The sequence below is a fragment of the Symphodus melops genome (genome assembly GCF_947650265.1).
Source record: "Symphodus melops genome assembly, chromosome: 16".
Taxonomy (NCBI): domain Eukaryota; kingdom Metazoa; phylum Chordata; class Actinopteri; order Labriformes; family Labridae; genus Symphodus; species Symphodus melops.
The window spans coordinates 24,651,454-24,676,453 of NC_136706.1; the positions used below are offsets into that span (position 1 = coordinate 24,651,454).

The 25,000-nt window shown below is 47.0% G+C and overlaps 3 protein-coding genes and 1 long non-coding RNA gene across 4 annotated transcripts in view; 1 reads left to right on the top strand and 3 right to left on the bottom strand.

The window, feature by feature from the left end:
• The window catches only part of ythdc1 (YTH N6-methyladenosine RNA binding protein C1), a 13,073-nt gene extending 1,535 nt beyond the window's left edge, over positions 1 to 11,538 (bottom strand). The window contains exons 1-13 of the mRNA XM_079364945.1: positions 11,221 to 11,538; positions 10,630 to 10,731; positions 10,242 to 10,549; positions 8,909 to 9,296; positions 8,599 to 8,661; positions 6,514 to 6,608; positions 6,300 to 6,408; positions 6,079 to 6,196; positions 5,109 to 5,193; positions 4,870 to 5,024; positions 1,955 to 2,034; positions 1,690 to 1,726; positions 1 to 6 (exon numbers count right to left, since the gene is read on the bottom strand). The exon at positions 1 to 6 is cut by the window's left edge and continues 34 nt beyond it. Of these exons, the coding sequence (XP_079221071.1) occupies positions 1 to 6; positions 1,690 to 1,726; positions 1,955 to 2,034; positions 4,870 to 5,024; positions 5,109 to 5,193; positions 6,079 to 6,196; positions 6,300 to 6,408; positions 6,514 to 6,608; positions 8,599 to 8,661; positions 8,909 to 9,296; positions 10,242 to 10,549; positions 10,630 to 10,731; positions 11,221 to 11,248 (1,574 nt within the window). The 5' untranslated portion in view covers positions 11,249 to 11,538. The remainder of the gene's footprint in view (positions 7 to 1,689; positions 1,727 to 1,954; positions 2,035 to 4,869; positions 5,025 to 5,108; positions 5,194 to 6,078; positions 6,197 to 6,299; positions 6,409 to 6,513; positions 6,609 to 8,598; positions 8,662 to 8,908; positions 9,297 to 10,241; positions 10,550 to 10,629; positions 10,732 to 11,220) is intronic.
• Positions 11,539 to 12,152: 614 nt separating this feature from the next.
• Positions 12,153 to 13,231, bottom strand: LOC306837559. The gene is made up of 3 exons (XR_013780961.1): positions 12,771 to 13,231; positions 12,565 to 12,682; positions 12,153 to 12,452 (listed from the first exon to the last, which is right to left on the bottom strand). It is a non-coding gene; the product is annotated as an uncharacterized lncRNA (long non-coding RNA).
• A 2,244-nt stretch (positions 13,232 to 15,475) lies between these two features.
• ufc1 (ubiquitin-fold modifier conjugating enzyme 1) lies at positions 15,476 to 16,399 on the top strand. The gene has a single exon (XM_079364957.1). The coding sequence runs from the start codon at positions 15,635 to 15,637 to the stop codon at positions 16,145 to 16,147; it is 513 nt and encodes a 170-aa protein (XP_079221083.1). The 5' UTR covers positions 15,476 to 15,634; the 3' UTR covers positions 16,148 to 16,399.
• Positions 16,400 to 17,338: 939 nt separating this feature from the next.
• Positions 17,339 to 25,000, bottom strand: part of fktn (fukutin) — a 14,134-nt gene continuing 6,472 nt past the window's right edge. The window contains exons 7-10 of the mRNA XM_079364954.1: positions 21,934 to 22,063; positions 20,823 to 20,956; positions 20,520 to 20,644; positions 17,339 to 17,702 (exon numbers count right to left, since the gene is read on the bottom strand). Of these exons, the coding sequence (XP_079221080.1) occupies positions 17,489 to 17,702; positions 20,520 to 20,644; positions 20,823 to 20,956; positions 21,934 to 22,063 (603 nt within the window). The 3' untranslated portion in view covers positions 17,339 to 17,488. The remainder of the gene's footprint in view (positions 17,703 to 20,519; positions 20,645 to 20,822; positions 20,957 to 21,933; positions 22,064 to 25,000) is intronic.

Below are 25,000 nucleotides of genomic sequence, written 5' to 3' on the forward strand. Positions count from 1 at the left end.
AATCTCCTGAAAACAAACAAATGATTTTGTGACTTAAGTTGATGAAGCATTTTGTCCCTCGTTTTATCGGTAAAATTATCTGATTCATCATTTTTAAATAGCAGTCTGTAGCTCCGCCCCCTAGTGTTTAAAATGAGTACTGCAGTCTAAACTCTAATCATCACAGAGAGCTGCCCCCCCCTCCTCTCACACAGGTCAGCATGTGGTGGACACTGTAGCTTCAGTGTTTAGCCAGCTCTGCATGTAGAGACACTGTAGCTTCAGTGTTTAGCCAGCTCTGCATGTGGTGGACACTGTAGCTTCAGTGTTTAGCCAGCTCTGCATGTGGTGGACACTGTAGCTTCAGTGTTTAGCCAGCTCTGCATGTAGAGACACTGTAGCTTCAGTGTTTAGCCAGCTCTGCATGTAGAGACACTGTAGCTTCAGTGTTTAGCCAGCTCTGCATGTGGTGGACACTGTAGCTTCAGTGTTTAGCCAGCTCTGCATGTGGTGGACACTGTAGCTTCAGTGTTTAGCCAGCTCTGCATGTAGAGACACTGTAGCTTCAGTGTTTAGCCAGCTCTGCATGTAGAGACACTGTAGCTTCAGTGTTTAGCCAGCTCTGCATGTGGTGGACACTGTAGCTTCAGTGTTTAGCCAGCTCTGCATGTGGTGGACACTGTAGCTTCAGTGTTTAGCCAGCTCTGCATGTAGAGACACTGTAGCTTCAGTGTTTAGCCAGCTCTGCATGTGGTGGACACTGTAACTTCAGTGTTTAGCCAGCTCTGCATGTGGTGGACACTGTAGCTTCAGTGTTTAGCCAGCTCTGCATGTAGAGACACTGTAGCTTCAGTGTTTAGCCAGCTCTGCATGTGGTGGACACTGTAGCTTCAGTGTTTAGCCAGCCCTGCATGTGGTGGACACTGCAGCTTCAGTGTTTAGCCAGCTCTGCATGTGGTGGACACTGTAGCTTCAGTGTTTAGCCAGCTCTGCATGGGTCTGTAAAGCTTTCTGCGTTCTCACCTCTCTCCATGTTTCATCTCCAACATTGATCCTAGTTTGAGCAGCTTTCTGCTGCTGGAGCTTATTAGAAACATGCAGAGGCTTTTTAGCTCGGGTACAATCACTTCTATCTGAAGCAGTTCCACTGCCCGCTTCCATCGCTGCAACACCTGTTCACCTGATAACTGCTCTCATATCTGGCAAACCCAGGGGCGTCCAAAACGGCCTTCAAAGCCCCGCCTACCTTCTCTGGTCCAATCAGATCCAGAGCATTCAGGAGCAGAATCTAAAGTTAGAAGGAGGACATACTGGCTGCTGCATTGTTGTCAGAGAAGCTTCAACACAGCAGGTTTCCTTCATGATCACACAGGAAGAGAGCAGCTCTCTGATTGGCTGACTGATCACACAGGAAGAGAGCAGCTCTCTGATTGGCTGACTGATCCCACAGGAAGAGAGCAGCTCTCTGATTGGCTGACTGATCACACAGGAAGAGAGCAGCTCTCTGATTGGTCCGTTAAAATTTAAACACCACAATTTTTGTTTATCTCTTCAAAATTTAAATGTTGGATTTCTTACAGAGTGAACAAAATATACACGTGAACACTCTGAAGCCGTAAAGTCGAACGTTGACATTTTTCGTTGGAGATATTTTTACTGATGTAGCTGCTGTAGCTCCGCCTACTTCCTGAGTGAGGACGACTTTCTCACCTGTCCACCGGCTGGTTACGTAGATCCTGGACAAACCCTGAAAATTAAATGTCGACTTTCGTTAGATTTTACTTGTTAAACTGTCAACAAGCAGCAGCAACAAAAACTCATTAAAACTAAAAGTTCACCAACCTCCAGGACTGAAAACAGACGCTAAACATCGATGAATAAAACGTTCTATCAGAACTCAGTTTAACTGAGCGTCACAAAGTAACCAACACAGATCCTTAAAAATTAACTGTCAGTAAATCGTAGGTTTGACGACCTGCTCGCTGGTTGAAGTCGGGCGGGCCGTCGGCTCGTGGTCGCTTCCTGCCGTGGAGGTCATACTCTTCGGGGCGACGCCTACGTAGACAAGTCAACAAGTAAGACACACACGACATCTGCGCACACACACATTAATACAAACTTCACATTAGTGCTTTCAGGTCTGATGAAGCCTGAGAGTTATCCAGGCGAGCCCAGATCCACAGGTCCACAGGCGAGCCCGGATCTACGGGTGACCCCAGGTCCACAGGCGAGCCCAGGTCTACAGGTGAGCCCGAGTCTACGGGTGACCCCAGGTCCACAGGCGAGCCCAGGTCTACAGGTGAGCCCGAGTCTACGGGTGACCCCAGGTCCACAGGTCTACAGGCGAGCCCAGGTCTACAGGTGAGCCCGAGTCTACAGGTGACCCCAGGTCCACAGGTCTACAGGTGAGCCCGGGTCTACAGGTGAGCCCGAGTCTACGGGTGAGCCCGGGTCTACGGGTGAGCCCGGGTCTACGGGTGAGCCCGGGTCTACGGGTGACCCCAGGTCCACGGGTGACCCCAGGTCCACAGGTGAGCCCGGGTCTACGGGTCCACAGGCAAGCCCGTGTCTACGGGTATACAGGCGAGCCCAGGCCTACAGGCGAGCCCGAGTCTACGGGTGACCGCAGGTCCACAGGTCTACAGGCGAGCCTGGGTCTACGGGTGACCCCAGGTCCACAGGCGAGCCCATGTCTACGGGTCCACAGGTCAGCCCGGGCCTACAGGTGACCCCAGGTCTACGGGTGACCCCGGGTCTATGGGTATACAGGTGACCCCAGGTCTACGGGTGACTCCAGGTCCACAGGTGAGCCCGGGTCTACGGGTATATAGGTGAGCTCGAGTCTACGGATGACCCCGGAACCACAGGTCTACAGGCAAGCCTGGGTCTACGGGTGACCCGGTTCCTCAGGTCTACAGGCTAGCCCAGGTCTACGGGTGACCCCAGATCCACAGGTGAGCCCGGGACTACGGGTGACCCCGGGTTCACAGGCGAGCCTGGGTCTACGGGTAAATAGGTGAGCTCGGGTCTACGGGTGGCCCCGGATCCACAGGTCTACAGGCAAGCCTGGGTCTACGGGTGACCCGGTTCCTCAGGTCTACAGGCTAGCCCAGGTCTACGGGTGACCCCGGATCCACAGCTGAGCCCGGGTCTACAGGCGAGCCCGGGCCTACGGGTGACGTCTGCGGCATCTCAAACCTTTCTATCATCAACAGGAAGTATCGACGGCTTTACTTTGAAAATACTGATCCTGTTGATTTTATTCTGAAGTTTCTTCCCTGAAACATTTACACTTTTGAATCTCTTCTCTGATTGGTCAATTCTCTTTCTTCTTGTTACTCTAAACTTTTCTGGACTTGTGTCTTGTAGATCTTCTTACGTGAAGTCGTCCTGAAACACAAACAGCATTTGGACTCTTCTGTTCACACAAACAACAACAACAACAACAAACAAACAAAGAAGACGCCTCTGAAAGAGACAACATACCGCTGCTGCTGCACACGGGAGTCCTCATATTATTAAACAGTTTCTCTCCTCATCAGTCCAGCTTATTTTTTATGAACCCTCTTTTTTTGAAAGGGTGGAGGGGGGTGATGAAGATGATGAAGATGCAGTCCTGTCAATCAACATTCAAAGCCCGCCCCTCTCAGCCCAGCCCCGCCCCCTCCAGCAACAGTCCTTAAAACAGCAACCAGAGATTTTTCTCTGGTCTGACACTCCATTGTTGTTTTTTTTTTATTTTGAAATCTGTTTCCTGCCTCCTCGTCATGAAACACACACTCAGTTCAGTGTGACTGACACACACACACACACTCACACACACACACACACACACACACACACACTTTATATGCAGTTCATTAGAGAGTGACAAACACACTCCCAAACAAATACCAGCAGTCTGTTGGTATGACCAGCTCTGAGTCCGGATTCAGAGTGTGTGTGTGGACGGGGGAAGACAAGTCCTTTCGGGGGGGGGGGGGGGGGGGGGGGGGGGGGGGGGGCTGAATTTATTTATTTTTAAGTCCATGTGGTTTTTTTAACCAGTCTCTTCCCTCATGGATTTAAGAGCTTTTACCTCAATTCAACCAAGGATGCGGCTCGCCCCCTCTGACACACACCTCATTCTTTGGATAGAGTCCACAGGCCCCGCCCCCTTCATTAAACCTCACCTTTTCATTGATTAAAGTCCAGAGGCCCCGCCCCACCATCACACCTTTCCCTCTTACTGGGCAGAGTCCTGAAGCCCCGCCCTTTGCTCAACCACACTGCACTTCCTTCTTAAAACCAGAAACAGTCCGCTCAGTGGTCCTCTCTCTCTCTCTTGGTTTTCGTTCTACCTAGCTCGCCCTCCTTCAGCCCGCTCAGTCCAGCCAGAGGTCCTCTCAGCTCTTATTCTGAAAGGGTCAGCCACAGTCCAGCTGAAAACAGACCTTTTGATTTTTTAACTTCTGTAGGATGAAACTCCTGCAGAGAAAAAGCTTAAAAAAGGGAGAAATTTAGTAACATATTTTACATTTAAATAATTTAGAAACTAATTTTCTTCACCCCAAACTTTCAGATTTTAACAAAGAAAATCTCAAATTAACTCAAACTTCAGAGCCAATTTAACGAAACTGCTGCTTATTTAAAAACTTCATTTGTGACTCTAGAGTGAGCTAACGACCACGCCCTACACGGGACTTCAACTTCCCGTGTGACTCTTTGAGATCCTTTGAAAAATCCAAACAGGAAATCGGACAACAACCAGGGAACCAGCCGTGCTCGCCATGGGACAGCTAGCCACCGGCTACAAGCAGTGGGCATCTCCGTTGTCCTGCAGCAGGTGGAGCCGTGGTTGCAGCAGAAGAAGAACAGGAAGCGGGAGGAGGAGCTTGGTGATTGGCTAACCTTCCCGGTTCGCGCTGTGGCGGTCGGCCTCGAGGCCGTGGCTCCGAAGGCGTCCGACGCTTGTGACGAACTCGGCGGGCAACCTGGTGGACGTCCACGTTCTCATCCAAGGGGAACAGCGCACACAGCTGGGCTCCGATATCCGGCTGGATCTCCTGAAAATCAGAGTAGCAGAAAAACCGTGAGAACAATATTTTAACAAAAGTTAAAGTCAAACACGAGCAGAAGAGATAAAGCACCTGTCCGTCACGCCCAATTTTCACTGGCTTGTGCTCGTTCCAGGGGTTGGACAGGTGAGCGGTCTTTGTGAAAGGTAGATCCCTCCTATCAAAAAACAACAGAAGAAACTTTATTCCTCACATAAGGGGAATTAACATTTTATATGCCGCTAATGAACATGCTACACACGCAGGGACTGTCTAAGAAGCTCACACCAGTACACCCCAACCATACACCAGTACACCCCAACCATACACCAGTAAAGACCAACCATACACCAGTAAAGACCAACCATACACCAGTAAAGATCAACCATACACCAGTAAAGATCAACCATACACCAGTACACCCCAACCATACACCAGTACACCCCAACCATACACCAGTAAAGATCAACCATACACCAGTACACCCCAACCATACACCAGTAAAGACCAACCATACACCAGTAAAGACCAACCATACACTAGTACACTCCAACCATACACTAGTACACTCCAACCATACACCAGTAAAGACCAACCATACACCAGTACACCCCAACCATACACCAGTACACCCCAACCATACACCAGTACACCCCAACCATACACCAGTAAAGACCAACCATACACCAGTAAAGACCAACCATACACCAGTAAAGACCAACCATACACCAGTACACCCCAACTATACACCAGTAAAGACCAACCATACACCAGTACACCCCAACTATACACCAGTAAAGACCAACCATACACCAGTACACCCCAACTATACACCAATAAAGACCAACCATACACCAGTACACCCCAACTATACACCAGTAAAGACCAACTATACACCAGTAAAGACCAACTATACACCAGTAAAGACCAACTATACACCAGTAAAGACCAACTATACACCAGTAAAGACCAACTATACACCAGTAAAGGTTAGATATAGAACATTGTAGACTGGTACAGCCCAGATGTGGACTATTATAAACCAGTATAGACTTGTTGTTACCTGCAGAGCCAGTCGATCTTGAAGACTCCTCCCAGCATCTTGGCGTTCATACCAGCAGGAAGTACCCAGTGAATCGGTGATCCTCCGTGATGAGACTCTGAGGCCAAACGGGCAAAACCTGCAGAGGATGAGTGAAAGGTCAGAGGTCAGGGAGAGGAGGGGGTCGGACACACGCGTGTGCATGTCCACATTATGAGTGGTCACTAAATAAGTCAGGGTACCTTGGAACTTTCCACTCTCCCTCACAGAGAAGACAAGGACAACACTACGAGCTGCACGAAATGCTGCATTCAACTTCTTCTCATTCACCGGCAGTGTCGACCACACACCCTGAAACACAGAAAGGAAGTCAGTATCGATGTAAACATGTAAAAGACAGGGAGTGAATATTGATCTAAACACACAAGTAATTGAAAGGGGTGAAATTTAGCGTACCTTAGCTTTGGCTAGAGACACATTCTCATGGTTGTTGCTCTTTATGAGAAAGAAGCGAGCATCTCGCAGGATGTAGCGCAGCTTACTGGTTGGAGCTGGAATGACACAGTTATATTGGTAAAACCTTCTGCGATAGAGAAGTCTGCACATCTGAGTAAACACCAGTGCATTACCATGCAGTGAACTGCAGTAATGTAGTTCAGTGTAGTTCAGTGCTGTGTAGTTCAGTGCTGTGTAGTTCAGTGCAGTGTAGTTCAGTATAGTGTAGTTCAGTATAGTGTAGTTCAGTACAGTGTAGTTCAGTATAGTGTAGTGCAGTGCAGTGTAGTTCAGTGCAGTGTAGTTCAGTGCAGTGTAGTTCAGTGCAGTGTAGTTCAGTACAGTGTAGTTCAGTGCAGTGTAGTTCAGTGCAGTGTAGTTCAGTGCAGTGTAGTTCAGTGCAGTGTAGTTCAGTACAGTGTAGTTCAGTGCAGTGTAGTTCAGTGCAGTGTAGTTCAGTGCAGTGTAGTTCAGTGCAGTGTAGTTCAGTGCAGTGTAGTTCAGTGCAGTGTAGTTCAGTACAGTGTAGTTCAGTATAGTGTAGTTCAGTGCAGTTCAGTACAGTGTAGTTCAGTACAGTGTAGTTCAGTATAGTGTAGTGCAGTGCAGTGTAGTTCAGTGCAGTGTAGTTCAGTGCAGTGTAGTTCAGTGCAGTGTAGTTCAGTGCAGTGTAGTTCAGTACAGTGTAGTTCAGTACAGTGTAGTTCAGTATAGTGTAGTTCAGTATAGTGTAGTGCAGTGCAGTGTAGTTCAGTGCAGTGTAGTTCAGTGCAGTGTAGTTCAGTACAGTGTAGTTCAGTGCAGTGTAGTTCAGTGCAGTGTAGTTCAGTGCAGTGTAGTTCAGTGCAGTGTAGTTCAGTATAGTGTAATTCAGTACAGTGTAGTTCAGTGCAGTGTAGTTCAGTGCAGTGTAGTTCAGTATAGTGTAGTTCAGTACAGTGTAGTTCAGTGCAGTGTAGTTCAGTATAGTGTAGTTCAGTATAGTGTAGTTCAGTATAGTGTAGTTCAGTGCTGTGTAGTTCAGTGCTGTGTAGTTCAGTGCTGTGTAGTTCAGTGCTGTGTAGTTCAGTATAGTGTAGTTCAGTATAGTGTAGTTCAGTACAGTGTAGTTCAGTACAGTGTAGTTCAGTACAGTGTAGTTCAGTACAGTGTAGTTCAGTGCAGTGTAGTTCAGTATAGTGTAGTTCAGTGCAGTGTAGTTCAGTGCAGTGTAGTTCAGTGCAGTGTAGTTCAGTGTAGTTCAGTACAGTGTAGTTCAGTACAGTGTAGTTCAGTGCAGTGTAGTTCAGTGCTGTGTAGTTCAGTGCAGTGTAGTTCAGTACAGTGTAGTTCAGTACAGTGTAGTTCAGTGCAGTGTAGTTCAGTGCAGTGTAGTTCAGTGTAGTTCAGTACAGTGTAGTTCAGTACAGTGTAGTTCAGTGCTGTGTAGTTCAGTGCAGTGTAGTTCAGTGCTGTGTAGTTCAGTATAGTGTAGTTCAGTACAGTGTAGTTCAGTATAGTGTAGTTCAGTACAGTATAGTTCAGTACAGTGTAGTTCAGTGCTGTGTAGTTCAGTATAGTGTAGTTCAGTACAGTGTAGTTCAGTATAGTGTAGTTCAGGACAGTGTAGTTCAGTGCAGTGTAGTTCAGTACAGTGTAGTTCAGTACAGTGTAGTTCAGTGCAGTGTAGTTCAGTGCAGTGTAGTTCAGTACAGTGTAGTTCAGTATAGTGTAGTTCAGTGCAGTGTAGTTCAGTGCAGTGTAGTTCAGTACAGTGTAGTTCAGTACAGTGTAGTTCAGTACAGTGTAGTTCAGTGCAGTGTAGTTCAGTACAGTGTAGTTCAGTACAGTGTAGTTCAGTACAGTGTAGTTCAGTACAGTGTAGTTCAGTACAGTGTAGTTCAGTGCAGTGTAGTTCAGTACAGTGTAGTTCAGTACAGTGTAGTTCAGTACAGTGTAGTTCAGTACAGTGTAGTTCAGTACAGTGTAGTTCAGTACAGTGTAGTTCAGTATAGTATTGGTCCTTAAATTTTATATCATAAGATTAAATCAAAATGGCTGCCTTACTCTCCATCCCCTTGCGAACAGCTCGGACTGACGATGACAGTTTCTCCCGCTTCTTCACAGAACCTTAAAGGATAAAAGGAAGGAGTTAGTCAGCAAGAATTACTCAAAGATGTCAGTGTGTACGTATAAAAATGTATAAAAAATCCACATACAGTAAAAAAAAAAAAAAAAAGATTAGTTAATAGTGAAACAGGAAGCCAGATGTTTGTAGATTAAAGATATTTGGCATGTTAGCATAGCTCTGTGTGTGTTTCTCTGACAGACATGAGCAAACTTTTTCACAAGTCCTTTTCCTTGTTGTCATGGTTACCTGAAGCTTCAGAGGCTGAGCCTGAGTGCACCGATTCGCCGTCATCAGAAAAACTGACAGACGAGGCGGAGCGTGAGTCACCGGCCTCACTGCGGGTGTCATAGTCATTTCCCTCACCGCCACCGCGACGCTCATACTCCTCATCGTCCTCCTCCTCATCTTCTTTCTCTCCTTCCTCCTCCTCCTCTTCCTCCTCCTCTTCCTCCATCCCCTCCTCTTCCTCCTCCTCTTCATCAGGATCCTCCTCATCCTCCTCTACATGGGAGGCAGCAGGAGAGGAGCTTCCTGACCCCCCTGAGCCATATTCCCCTGCTGCCTCCTCCTCCTCTGATTGGTTGACATCTTCATGGGGGCATGGACTTACCCGCTGATCGTCAGGCCTTAACTTCTAAAGACACATAGGAAAACAATTTGATAGGCTGTCACACTAAACGCTGATTGGCTGACAGTAAGTGGTTAAACAGCAGTGATGGTCACTGCTGAATAAAACAAAATTATAAACATTTATTTATTATTTTGCTCCCATTAGTTTCAGAGCTTCCTTCGCTAATGTGCAGCTTTCAGATTTTTAATTACAGTTTTTATCCAATCAGATTTCACTCCTGCGTTGTCTCCTGACACCCCTAAAGTTCAAGTTTATGAGGACGATATTGTCGTCATACTTCTGGACCAGTCAGATCTTCAGTTTGACACGTTGGGTAAGCTAGGCTAGCGGCTGGGAGGGGACATGTTTGATTTGATTGTTGTTGGTTTTTTTATGTCTTGCTGTGATGAAAGTGTGCTGGTCCGGGTGCAGAGTCTTATTTTCACCTGTTGCCATGGTAACAAACAATTTCCAATCTCGTTTAATTCACCAAGTAGTCGTATTTTTGTTCTACGGCTTTTGTATTACTTTGTTAGCAGAGCTCCAAATTACGCGCCTCACCAAACCGCCATTTTCCCCCGCCTTTTCTGGGGGGGTTGTGAATTGTTTTTATTAAGATTTACATTTTGACTACTTCAGTCTTTAACACACAATAGAAAAAAGGGGGGGGGGGGGGGGGGGGGGGGGGGGTGACTTTACTGACCAATGACAAAGAGTCAGCTGCTCTCGCTCTTTAATGTTATTTAAAGTTTCTCTTTTAGCTTTACTGACTGTTTTTTAAGTCCTGGTTGATGTATTTATTGTCGTTACCATGGTAACGATCAGTGACAGGACTAACGCCTTGATGGTTTATATCTGTGGTCATAAAGCCCTCCACGTGTCAAAGTTACAGTGCTGTTATGAATATGAGGTCATCACGTCAAACATCTACTGCTGTGACATCATAACGAGGTCATTTTAACAGCATACCTGGCTCAGACCCTCCAAGCCTCTCGGAGGCTCTCGGCGGCGTGCATCTTCTCCACCACGGCTCCTGGTTGCTTCTCGGGCCCCTCGCCGGCCTTTTCGATCCTCGTAGTATTCATGCCGATAGCCGGTGGAGACTGCAGCATGACGTCCGCGAGAACTGGGGTCAGTCTTCTTAGAGGACGAGGAAGAAGACAGAGGTGGACCGGGATCTCTCTTATTGTTAGAGGACCTTGAGGGGGCGTGGCTTGATGAAGGGCGGAGCCTCTTCAGATCCTGGCTCTCAGAGCGCTCACTCTTCCTCTTTGTTCCTGACAGACAGACGGCAGAGATTAGAGCTGATCATAAGGTTTCACCTGATCACGTTCAGTATTTGTGGTGTCAGTCAAACCTTTCTTGTCGCTGGTGTCCCGCTCAGTCTCGGGGTTGTACAGCTCATCATCCTGATCCGGAGCTTCAGTCAGGAGATCTTCTAGAACATTCAGCTCTCCATCTGAAAACAGATAGGAACCATTAGAGTCAGACCAGGAACCTTTAGAGTCAGACCAGGAACCTTTAGAGTCAGACCAGGAACCATTAGAGTCAGACCAGGAACCATTAGTCAGACCAGGAACCATTAGAGTCAGACCAGGAACCATTAGAGTCAGACCAGGAACCATTAGAGTCAGACCAGGAACCTTTAGAATCAGACCAGGAACCATTAGAGTCAGACCAGGAACCATTAGAGTCAGACCAGGAACCTTTAGAATCAGACCAGGAACCATTAGAGTCAGACCAGGAACCATTAGAGTAGGTCAGACAAACATGCATGTACCATTTCAGTTGTTTACAGAAATCAAACGAACCGGTTCTTGGTCACTAACTAACCGGTTCCGGTTCTGATACAGTATTTACTCGTAACGTCCTCAACAGAACAAAGATAGCGCATATGCTAATGCTAACAGCTCGCTGCAGCTAACAAAGAGGCCCGCGTGCATTTTACCTTTATCCTCTCGCCGGTCAGCCGCCATCCCCGCCGATGTCACGTGCTCCTGTCTCGCGCTCAGGTGAAGCTGCAGATCAAACTTTTGCTTTTGTCGTATTTAAATACGAAACACTGAAAACAGAGTCCGCGGGCAGCCGAGACAGAGAAGATGTCGGTCAGACTGTTGTTATAGCTTCTTCTTCGTCTGTTTCAGAAGCAGCGTCCAGGTGAACTAGCGCCACCTGCTGGACATCCTGACACTAGCAGCTTCATTATCACACCTACTGCGCTGGGGGCTACATCTCAAGTCCCTTATTTAAGGATAATCTTTATTGATCCCCAATGGGGGAAATTTGGGTGTCACAACAGCTCCAAAAAACAGAATAACAGGAAATATAGGGTTTAGGGTTAGCTAACACTAAACAGGGTTAGCTAACACTGTTTAAGGTTAGCTAACACTAAACAGGGTTAGCTAACACTGTTTAAGGTTAGCTAACACTAAACAGGGTTAGCTAACACTGTTTAAGGTTAGCTAACACTAGTGATGGTGAGATGAAGCCTCACGAGGCATTGAACCACTTGAGCCAATTGGTTCGAGAAAGGGTTCATCTCACGAAGCTTCATGTGCACACGAAACCACCTACTGGCCAGGTTTATAATTACAGGCAGCTGTATCTTAACCTATGATCTTAACCACATAATGTGTGATGCATTGAATTTTTGTGTCTGTAATGGCTCTTGAGAATTACTATGAATTACAAAAAAAATGTATGACCAAATAATTTCTCTACATAAATTATCACGTGTATAATAAAGTATTCTTAAATTTTTTCTGTGTACATTTTCAAAAAATGGTAGTATATATGATAGGTTGTGTAGTGTTTTTCTGTCACTTTAGGAAAATGGCATGGCTTTAAGCAGGCATAGGACTGTTAAAGTGCTTGTGGAACTAGGAAAAGGGCACTGAATATGCTTGTGTAACTTGGACAATGATGTACAGAAAAGGGGAGATTTTATTCATTTTTATTCAGAAACAACAGTTTCTCAACAGTTTTTGGTTTTAAGCGATTCCTTTTTTTTTTACACAACCTCTCCGGCCTTTGAAAACACCCTTTCACAGGGTACAGAATAATTGGGATCCAGTTTGGACACAAATGTCCTGAATCCAACGTCATCCACAACACTGAAGGGCTGTGTATCCTTCACTATCATGGAGACCAGGGCTTCATCCAGCTCTTGTTTTCTGGTGGCTGGTCAAATGAGAATAAATACAGTGTCTGTTAATTGTCTTTATTTGCACAATAAACAAAAGTCAACATGGAAAAATTATTATAGCGCGTTTATAATATTGTAGTGATTTACCTTGGCTGGGTGAAGCTCCAGTTGCCTCCTTATTCTCATGCAAGGCACGGTAATGCCTTAGCATGGATGAGGTGTTGTTATTGTACCCCAGCTCCTTGGAACACAATAAACACCTCACCTTTGAATAAAATAACAAACAGTGAATGAAAATGCAGTTCTTGATAAGCAAACCTATTTGGTCTGAAATAATGTTAGATTTAGCTTACCTTGTTAGGAGTTATCAAATCAAAATGTTCCCACACAGGGGAAGTCCTCCTCTTCCTAGCTGGCTCCATCCCCTAGGCAACCTAGATTTCTCTCCACTCTCCTAAATCCTCAATCTATCTCTCTCTCTCTCTATCCTAACTCTCCAAACTATATCAACGCTATCCAAACTCTAGTATCCAAACTATCAAAACTCTATCCAAACTCTCAACTGACCGCAACTCTCTCTCAAAAACCCACATTTTGAATGGAGCCTGAGGGGTTTATATTGCTGTCAAACCTCGCGGCAAAATCTGAACCACTTCCCGAAGCAGTCACGTGGTACAGCCGGGCAGCGAGGCTTCAGACGTCATCATTTTCGGCTCCTCCCCTAAATGAAGCAAGCCTCGATACGCGCTTCGCAGAACCGCCCCCTCCATTACTCGACACACGCTTCAAAGCCTCGGCACATCTCGTAACATCACTAGCTAACACTAAACAGGGTTAGCTAACCCTAAACAGGGTTTGAGAATTTACTTATGATTTATATTTTTGTCAGATATATATCTATGATATATATATCTATGGTTATAGATATATATCTATGATATATATATCTATGGTTATAGATATATATCTATGATATATATATCTATGATATATATATCTATGATATATATCTATGATATATATATCATAGATATATATATATATATATATATATATATATATATATATATATATATATATATATATAAACATAGATATATATATAATTAAAACCGCAAGCGGTGATGAAGGGACCGAAGCACCCCGCGCATGTCGGCACGTGCCGCGACCGCGAGAGTGCGACCGCGGGAGTGCAGCCGCGACACGAGGCCAAGCAGCAGGCCTTACAGTCATCGAAGGTTAAAAAATTGGAGTGAGCCGAGACATCAAAGTTTGATGGTACGCCGTGGCCACGCCCTTTGACGAAATAACGTGCGGAGCACAACGAGAGATCTTCAACATGTCTAGAATACACTGACACACTGATTGGATAAACGCTGTTGGAGGAGTTCGTTCAAATAGCTAACCTGTGAAAAAGGAATTTCAGCCATTTTTCTTGCGTTAAAAAAAATATGGCGGACTTCCTGTTTGGTTATGACCATGGGTGTAAGAAGCTTTTATGTATCTCCTGTCATGCCCAATGAGCATAAAAAAATTTCATGCACGTAGGCCAAAAAAACCTCTATAGGGAGGCCTTTTTGAAAATTTCAAGGGGGCGCCACTGAGTCATTTAGCCACGCCCACTTTTTATGCCAACATGTCTAGCTTTATTTTTCCACTGGGATCATGTGTATGATGTTTGATGAATGTATGACTATATTGAGGCCCGTAACAAACTACTTCCTGTTTGTGACGAACGACGGGTCCGTATGACCACGCCCTTTGAGGAAATAACGTGCAGAGCACAACGAGAGATCTTCAACATGTCGAGAACACACTGACATTCTCATTGTGTCAATGGGATAAACGCTTTTGGAGGAGTTCGTTCAAATAGCTAACCTGTGAAACGCGAATTTCGGCCATTTTTGTTGCATTCAAAAAAATATGGCGGACTTCCTGTTTGGTTATGACCATGGGTGTAAGAGGATTTTATTTAGCTCCTGACATGCCCAATGACCATAATTTCTTTTTGTGTATGCAGGACAAAAAAACCTCTATAGGGAGGCCTTTTTGAAAATTTCAAGGGGGCGCCACTGAGTCATTTTGCCACGCCCACTTTTTATGCCAACATGTCTAGTTTTATTTTTCCACTGGGATCATTTGTGTGATGTTTGATGAATGTATGACTATATTAAGGCCCGTAACAAACTACTTCCTGTTTGTGACGAACAACGCGTCCGTATGACCACGCCCTTTGACGAAATAACGTGCAGAGCACAACGAGAGATCTTCAACATGTCAAGAACACACTGACATTCTCATTGTGTCAATGGGATAAACGCTTTTGGAGGAGTTCGTTCAAATAGCTAACCTGTGAGACGCGAGTTTTCGCCATTGAAAAAAAATATGGCGGACTTCCTGTTTGGTTTTGACTATGGGTGTAAGAGGATTTTATGTGAGATCTGGCATGCTTAATGTGTATAAAATTTGTCATGCACGTACGACGAAAAAACCTCAATGGGGAGGCCCTTTTGAAAATTTGAAGGGGGCGCCACTGAGTCATCTTGCGAAAAAAATTTACGAAATGACGAGAATATCAAATTTTTCGCCAGACCCGATGATGTTGGAGATTTTGATGAGTTTTCATTCACGTTCAAGCCGTCAAAAGTGGCTCCAAAGAGACGGAAGAAAAAGAGAAAACGACAAAAATAATCATTAGAAAAACAATAGGGTCAATAGGGTCCTTCGCACTGGTCAGTGCTTCGGTCCCTAAATATATATATATATATATATATATATATATATATATATATATATATATATAACAACCTAAAACACAACCGTGTATTTTCATTCTTTTCGAGGCGGCTGTAGCTCAGTATGTAGGGACAAGGGTTGGAAGGTTGCCGGCTCAAGTCCCGATGGGGTAGGGTAGAAGTTTGTACATTACTTTATCACATTTAAATTCCTTAATGAGATGAGTTTGTCTTTCACTACAGAGTCTGTGATATCCTGCAGTAACATCACGGGGAGTGAACAGTTTGGATTTTAATTTTGGACGGAGCTAAAGTGAATTATTTTGAAATCTCCTGCAGGAAGTGAAGCAGATCATTCCGGAAGTCCACGTCACCTCACGGTGAGAGCTACAGAGTGTAAGTTGAGTGAGAGCGAACAGCCCCGGGTCTGTTCTGGGGCTGATCCGGGTTCACTTTATCTTAAACTTGTCTTCTAACCCAACATGGCGGACGACGCCACGCGCAGAGCGGTGTCTCAGATCCCCTTGCTGAAGACGCACGCGGGGCCGCGGGACCGCGCGCTGTGGCCGCAGCGGCTGAAGGAGGAGTATCAGGCTTTGATCCGGTTCGTGGAGCAGAACAAAGAGGCCGACAACGACTGGTTCCGCCTCGAGTCCAATGCGGACGGAACGCGCTGGACTGGTACGTGCTGGTTTATCCACGAGCTGCTGCGCTACGAGTTCCGGTTGGAGTTCGACATGCCGGTGACGTACCCGGACACCGCGCCAGAGGTGGCGGTCCCGGAGCTGGACGGGAAGACGGCCAAAATGTACCGGGGCGGGAGGATCTGCCTGACTGATCACTTCGCGCCTCTCTGGGCCCGGAACGCGCCGCGCTTCGGCCTCGCGCACCTCATGGCTCTGGGACTGGGACCGTGGCTGGCGGTGGAGGTGCCGGACCTGATCAGTAAGGGGCTCGTGGTCCACAAAGAGGGTCAGCGCGAGGCCACGGAGTGACGTCACCATATAGAATTTAAAGACTTTAAAAAAAAAATACTAAAACCGTTTAAATGAAATTGAATCTAATCTTTGTGTTTCTATAAATAACATTCAGTGATTAAAGATGAACCTTTGTAAGAATGAGATCTTTAACTTCTTCCTTCAGTCGACGCACCTTTCTGTCTCAGACTAACCTGCGCACAGTGACGTCATCACACGTCACTGTATCTCACGTTATTCAGATGCATTAAACTCTGGATCTCTCCTGAATGTCGATGAAGCGTCCGTCATGTTCTCTGCGTTTTCTTTCCCTCTTCAGTCTGTAAACTTAATAACACGTGACGACCACGTCCAAGGTCATCGTGCTCAGGTCGGTCCTGAGACCGTGGACCGTGCTGGTCAGTGATGGTGCTCTTTATTATCATTGAGGACAGAAAAGATAAACACAAACCAGCCTGTGGACAGAGAGACCGGGACACCCTGAGACCGGGACACCCTGAGAACCAGAGACCGGGACACCATGAGGTCCAGAGACCAGGACACCCAGAGACCAGGACACCCTGAGACCGGGACACCCTGAGAACCAGAGACCAGGACACCCTGAGAACCAGAGACCGGGACACCCTGAGACCCAGAGACCAGGACACCATGAGACCCAGAGACCAGGACACCATGAGACCCAGAGACCAGGACACCCTGAGACCCAGAGACCAGGACACCATGAGACCCAGAGACCGGGACACCCTGAGACCCAGAGACCGGGACACCATGAGACCCAGAGACCAGGACACCATGAGACCCAGAGACCGGGACACCCTGAGACCCAGAGACCAGGACACCATGAGACCCAGAGACCAGGACACCATGAGACCTGACACATGTATTATAATAAAGCGTTTTATTAAAGGTCACCTTACAAAGTAGAGATAAAAACAGCAAAGTAACATTTACATCTATAATTAGACTTCATATGAATATTATAAGTCTTCATATAATAATAATAATAATATATAAGTCTTTATATAATAATAATAATAATATATAAGTCTTTATATAATAATAATAATAATATAAGTCTTTACAGTCGACTTTGTTTCAGTCCAGTTTTGTACGTAAACCTTGATCTTGGGTTCCCACAGCTGCACGCAGCCTTACTTGGTAAGTTGGATGACCACGAGATAACAACACGCTTCATGTTGGGTTGAAGGCAGAAGACAATAAATATTTTAAAGAGTATTTTGTTGAGCCGTCATTCTGCATAAAGTTTCTACATTTGCTTGTTTAAAACAAACTGACTTTTTCAGCACATTTTTTAAACGTTAAGTTGAAGTCTGTGCGTTTATGCAGTCGTGTTTCCTGTCAGTAAACTTGGATAAGCTCCGCCCACTCAGATGGAGGCCACACTCCATTCTCCTGCACGTTGCTCGGCGATGATTTCCAATCCCAGCTCTTCACAGGGACGCTCCAGCTGGCGCCGTAGTTCGCTGTTACATAGTCGAGTGTTTCACAAGGAACACGAACTTTGAGCTCCAGAAGCTCCGCCCAGCAGAGTGCGAATCGAGGGAAGACGTACCTGACCGATTAGAAACAAACAAACAATCCATTATTCACCTGCAAAAATATTTCAACCAACTCATTTAACATTTTATTTCTTATGGACCATGACGACACTCAGCATGGCACAGTCAGGGCTCCACCCTGGAGCCAGACCTGGGGGGGGGGGGCCCCGCCCTAAAGGACGACGCGGGGCCCGGCCCTAAAGGACGGCGCGGGGCCCGGCCCGAAAGGACGACGCGGGGGCCGGCCCTAAAGGACGACGCGGGGGCCGGCCCTAAAGGACGACGCGGGGCCCCGCCCTAAAGGACGACGCGGGGGCCGGCCCTAAAGGACGACGCGGGGGCCGGCCCTAAAGGACGGCGCGGGGCCCCGCCCTAAAGGACGACGCGGGGGCCGGCCCTAAAGGACGACGCGGGGCCCCGCCCTAAAGGACGACGCGGGGCCCCGCCCGAAAGGACGACGCGGGGGCCGGCCCTAAAGGACGACGCGGGGCCCCGCCCTAAAGGACGACGCGGGGGCCGGCCCTAAAGGACGGCGCGGGGCCCCGCCCTAAAGGACGACGCGGGGGCCGGCCCTAAAGGACGACGCGGGGCCCCGCCCTAAAGGACGACGCGGGGCCCCGCCCGAAAGGACGACGCGGGGCCCCGCCCGAAAGGACGACGCGGGGGCCGGCCCTAAAGGACGACGCAGGGCTCTGGAACCCAGCTCCTCGAGACGGGCTGGACTCTTCACTTCTCTGGAGTTGCCCGCGGTGAGAGGCGGCGGGCTGGTGTGGGCTTGCTGAGTTGTGGGGCGAGCTATGTGCTGGAGTTTACCCAGGTGAATGAGAGGGTTGCGTCCCTATGTCTTCAGGTAGGGGACAGGTCTCTTAACAGCAGTGTGGAGTACCCGGCCTTCTTGGAGTCCCTGGGAGGGGTGCTGGACATGGCTCAGACTGGGGACTCCATTGTTCTACTGGGGGACTTCAATGCTCACGTGGGCAGCGACAGTGAGATCTGGAGTGGGGTGATTGGGATGAACGGCCTCCCTGATCTGAACCAGAGTGGTGTTCTGTTATTGGACTTCTGTGCTAGTCACAGTTTGTCCATAACAAACACCATGTTCGAGCACAGGGATGTCCATAAGTGCACGTGGCACCAAGACTCCCTAGGCCGGAGGTCGATGATAGACTTTGTGGTCGTGTCATCTGACCTTCGGCCGTGTGTCTCGGACACTCGGGTGAAGAGAGGGGCTGAGCTGTCAACTGATCACCACCTGGTGGTGAGCTGGATGCACTGCAGGGGAGGAAGCCGGTCAGACTCGGCAGGCCCAAACGTGTTCTGAGGGTCTGCTGGGAACGTCTGTCTGAACCCTCTGTTAGCGAGGTCTTCTACTCCCACCTCCGGGCGAGCTTTTCACATAAGTCCAAAAACCTGTCAATTGACCTCAACCACTAAAGCACTAACTGTGTTACAGTCAATGGTTTGAACATGGCGGGGTTTTGTTTGCCATTGTTGCACAAGAAGTGATGATTTTTTTCAACCAATCAATGACTGCAGTGTTTAGCTCCACCTTTTAGGGTCGGATCGATATTCTTGGCACCCCAACAGAACGGTGCCAAAAAGTAGGAGGGTACAGGTTGGTTATTTGGGAATCTTTCCCGCCTTTAGTCAATGGAAACACTGCAAAATGTGCGCTGTACCAAGACAACCTGAACTAAACTGCTCGGTGGAACCAGGACTTTTGTCTCTGGATGTGCAGGGGCTGTCGTGGTTGACACGTCTCTGTAATATTTCATTGAGGTCGGACACAGTGCCTCTGGAATGGCAGGGTTGGTGTTGGTCCCTCTTTTAAAGAAGGGGGATCAGAGGGTGTGCTCCAACTATTGCCGGCAGTAAGTCGGACCTGTTCCCGGTGCGCGTTGGCCTCCGGCAGGGCTGCCCTTTGTCACCGGTTCTGTTCATTACTTTTATGGACAGAATCTCTAGGTTCAGCCAGGGGCCGGAGGGGGTCCGGTTCGGGGACCACAGGATCTCGTCTCTGCTTTTTGCAGATGATGTGGTCTTGTTGGCTCAATCGAACCCGGACCTTCAGCACGCACTGGGGCGGTTCGCTACAGAGCGTGAGGCGGCTGGGATGAGGATCAGCACCTCTAAATCTGAGGCCATGGTTCTCGACCAGAAAAAGGTGGTTTGCCCTCTCCGGGTCGGTGGGGAGTCCTTGTCTCAGGTGGAGGAGCTCAGGTATCTCAGGGTCTTGTTCACGAGTGGGGGGGAAGATGGAGCGTGAGATCGACAGACGGATCGGTGCGGCGTCTGCAGTCATGCGGTCGCTGTATCGGTCCGTCGTGGTGAAGAAGGAGCTAAGCCGAAAGGCAAAGCTCTCGATTTACCGGTCGATCTTCGTTCCTACCCTCACCTATGGTCATGAGCTTTGGGTCATGACCGAAAGAATGAGATCTCGGATACAAGCAGCTGAAATGGGCTTCCTCCGTAGGGTGGCTGGGCGCACCCTTAGAGATAGGGGGAGGAGCTCGGTCACCAGGGAGGAGCTCGGAGTAGAGCCGTTACTCCTCCACATCGAGAGGAGTCAGCTGAGGTGGTTCGGGCATCTGGTCCGGATGCCCCCTGGACGCCTCCCTAGGGAGGTATTCCGGGCATGTCCCTCCGGGAGGAGGCCTCAGGGTAGACCCAGGACACCCTGGAGAGACTATGTCTCTCAGTTGGCCTGAGAACGCCTCGGGGTCCCATCGGAGGAGCTGGAGGAAGTGTGGGTGTCTCTGCTTAGACTGCTGCTTCAGCGACCTGGCCTGGGATAAGAGGCAGAAAATGGATGGATGACATATTCAACATACTTGAACTTCCTGCCACTCTTTGCCTGCGTCCCTCCATTCCAGACGATGTCTCCATCCTCGTAGAAGAAAAATATGTCCAGTTTGATGTCTTCACTCAGAAAAGAAAGTTCCAGACTGTCTTCTACCTGCATGTCAAAATAAAACACCAGCCTTCAGAATAAGACTCGCCTTCAAAAAAAACCAAAAAACATTGTTCTATCACACAATATTTACCTTTAGCACAAAGCCACATTTTTCTACATAAAAGCAGAGATCACTTTTATTTTTGTAAATATTTAAAAAAAAAAAACATGAAGTTTGTACTTTTCCAAACTTGTGTTTGAGGAACAGGCCAGCATCCTTGAAAGCTGTGATGATGTCACTTCTAAAATCCACAATGAAAATCCCGACATCAACATCTTGACTGTACGAGATGACACTGCACTGCCTGAACCAGCCTGCAGGGGGAGACACAAACAACAGACATGTTAGCATGTTCTTGTGAGGCTCGGGGGTCCAAGTTTCCGAAGTCGTTTTTCCAACTTCAGAGTGTTCATGTAATTTCAGTTTGAAAAGTGAGAATGGAACACCACAGAACACTCTTCTGTTAGCATGTTCATACACTCTTCTGTTAGCATGTTCATACACTCTTCTGTTAGCATGTTCACACACTCTTCTGTTAGCATGTTCACACACTCTTCTGTTAGCATGTTCATACACTCTTCTGTTAGCATGTTCATACACTCTTCTGTTAGCATGTTCACACACTCTTCTGTTAGCATGTTCATACACTCTTCTGTTAGCATGTTCATACACTCTTCTGTTAGCATGTTCATACACTCTTCTGTTAGCATGTTCATACACTCTTCTGTTAGCATGTTCACACACTCTTCTGTTAGCATGTTCATACACTCTTCTGTTAGCATGTTCATACACTCTTCTGTTAGCATGTTCATACACTCTTCTGTTAGCATGTTCACACACTCTTCTGTTAGCATGTTCACACACTCTTCTGTTAGCATGTTCATACACTCTTCTGTTAGCATGTTCATACACTCTTCTGTTAGCATGTTCACACACTCTTCTGTTAGCATGTTCATACACTCTTCTGTTAGCATGTTCATACACTCTTCTGTTAGCATGTTCATACACTCTTCTGTTAGCATGTTCATACACTCTTCTGTTAGCATGTTCACACACTCTTCTGTTAGCATGTTCATACACTCTTCTGTTAGCATGTTCATACACTCTTCTGTTAGCATGTTCACACACTCTTCTGTTAGCATGTTCACACACTCTTCTGTTAGCATGTTCACACACTCTTCTGTTAGCATGTTCACACACTCTTCTGTTAGCATGTTCACACACTCTTCTGTTAGCATGTTCACACACTCTTCTGTTAGCATGTTCACACACTCTTCTGTTAGCATGTTACCCAGGCATGTGCCGCTGCTGAGCCAGAACGGGATATCGAGCTTTGTGAGAACCTGAGCGACCAGATGAAGCAACGTCTTCACTTTTCTCCTAAAATCCACCGACTGTGGAGACGAGTCCTCGGGGTAGAGCTAGAGAAGAGAGAGAGAGAGGGTTCAGGCTCTTTAGACCCAGTTCATCACAGACAACAGTTCAGTATGGGTCAGTACAGTGTGGTATGGTTTCCAGCTTTGTACAGGGAAGGCTGTGTGCGGCGAGGAGAAACGCAGACCAATAAACAACTGACTGGTTAAACATGGCGGGGTTGTGTTCGCTACTGTCAAACAGGAAGCAACGATTCTTTTGACCAATCAAACACTGCAGTGTTTAGCTCCCCCTTTTCGGGTCGGATCGATATACTTGGCACCCCAACAGAAGGGTCCCAAAAAGTAGGACAGTATGGGTTGGTAATTTTAGGATCTTTCCCGCCTTTAGTCTGTGAAAACGCCACAAAATGCACGCTGTGCTGAGACGAACTGAACCGCTTGGGATTCACTGGCTGCAGTTACATGAGCATTCTGATGTCACTGTTTACATGGAGGCTAAATAACCTGATAATGCTGTGTGTGTTCATGCATCAGCACTGAATCAGAATCAAACCCGTGTGACGTGTGCAGACTGCTCCTACCGGTCATATGTGCAGGAAACACCAGAAGAAGAAGAAGAGACATGTCAGCCTGTGTTTGTAATCAATAAACTGTTTTACACCCTGAACATGGAAGATCAATAATAAATGTAATAAACCTTTCAGACAGCTGTTTGACTTTTTAACTTGTTATAGTTCCTGTTCTCTAAAGCTGATCCTATTGGTTAGATTATTGAATGACACATTAATGATCCACTGTAAACACATTAACTGTGAATGAGATGCTGCTTCTTTAAGATCAGGCTGTATTAGTTCTGTATTAGTAATTAACTCTACATCATCCTTTGTCTCAGCTGATGGTAAACATGTTGTTTAGGCAGACGTAGCAGAGTCAGTTTGAATGTTAGCACGACAGCGTTAGCGTTAGCGTTGATATCACATGAATAAACAGTTTACAATGAATCTGTTGATATCAGAGATGTTCCTGTAGCTCGCTGGGAAAGACGCCAACTATCCAAAGTGGACTCTTTTTTACCATCATGTAATATTTGTATAAAACAAGGTTGGATGAAATCATATGAAAGACTTTAATACATAAAACACAAATATGATCCAGATGAGACCGGAGAGAGAGAGAGTCCTCATGGATCCAGAGAGTCCTCATGGATCCAAAGAGTCCTCATGGATCCAGAGAGTCCTCATGGATCCAGAGACTCAACTTTATAAGGACTCAGAGATCAGTGATGACGCTCTGATCACAGACTGTAAGCACCCCAGTCAGGCAGACCCCATCAGGTCCAGTGTGTACATGGATCCTGATCCCAGTCAGGACCGTTTGACCCCAGTCAGGCAGACACCATCAGATCCAGTGTGTACATGGATCCTGATCCCAGTCAGGACCGTTTGACCCCAGTCAGGCAGACCCCATCAGATCCAGTGTGTACATGGATCCTGATCCCAGTCAGGACCGTTTGACCCCAGTCAGGCAGACCCCATCAGATCCAGTGTGTACATGGATCCTGATCCCAGTCAGGACCGTTTGACCCCAGTCAGGCAGACCCCATCAGATCCAGTGTGTACATGGATCCTGATCCAAACAACAGTCAGGACCGTTTGACCCCAGTCAGGTAGACACCATCAGATCCAGTGTGTACATGGATCCTGATCCCAACAACAGTCAGGACCGTTTGACCCCAGTCAGACAGACCCCCTCAGATCCAGTGTGTACATGGATCCTGATCCCAACAACAGTCAGGACCGTTTGACCCCAGTCAGACAGACCCCCTCAGATCCAGTGTGTACATGGATCCTGATCCCAACAACAGTCAGGACCGTTTGACCCCAGTCAGGTAGACACCATCAGATCCAGTGTGGACATGGATCCTGATCCAAACAACAGTCAGGACCGTTTGACCCCAGTCAGGCAGACCCCATCAGATCCAGTGTGTACATGGATCCTGATCCCAACAACAGTCAGGACCGTTTGACCCCAGTCAGGCAGACACCATCAGATCCAGTGTGTACATGGATCCTGATCCAAACAACAGTCAGGAACGTTTGACCCCAGTCAGGTAGACACCATCAGATCCAGTGTGTACATGGATCCTGATCCAAACAACAGTCAGGACCGTTTGACCCCAGTCAGGCAGACACCATCAGATCCAGTGTGTACATGGATCCTGATCCAAACAACAGTCAGGACCGTTTGACCCCAGTCAGGCAGACACCATCAGATCCAGTGTGTACATGGATCCTGATCCCAGTCAGGACCGTTTGACCCCAGTCAGACAGACACCATCAGATCCAGTGTGTACATGGATCCTGATCCCAGTCAGGACCGTTTGACCCCAGTCAGGCAGACACCATCAGATCCAGTGTGTACATGGATCCTGATCCAAACAACAGTCAGGAACGTTTGACCCCAGTCAGGCAGACCCCATCAGATCCAGTGTGTACATGGATCCTGATCCAAACAACGGCATAAAGCCCCCCCCCCCCCTCCATCGGAATGAATTTTTTTCCGGAATGAGCCTGATCGGATCCGTCTGTTCTGATTGATGCAGCGTTTTTATTTGGATCAGGCTTTTATTCCATTTATTTGTGACCATGTAACCACAGCCACTTTTTGATCTCCGATCAGCGGCTGAATGGATAAAAAGGCTTCAGCACAAATAGATAGATAGATTATAGATAGATAGATTATAGATAGATGGATAGATGGATAGATGGATAGATAGATAGATTATAGATAGATAGATAGATAGATAGATAGATAGATAGATAGATAGATAGATAGATAGATAGATGGATAGATAGATAGATTATAGATAGATAGATAGATTATAGATAGATAGATAGATTATAGATAGATAGATAGATAGATAGATGGATAGATAGATAGATTATAGATAGATAGATAGATTATAGATAGATAGATAGATTA

Coding starts and splice junctions, on each gene's coding strand:
- ufc1 (XM_079364957.1), top strand. CDS start 15,635: ATGGCGGACGACGCCACGCGCAGAGCGGTGTCTCAGATCCCCTTGCTG.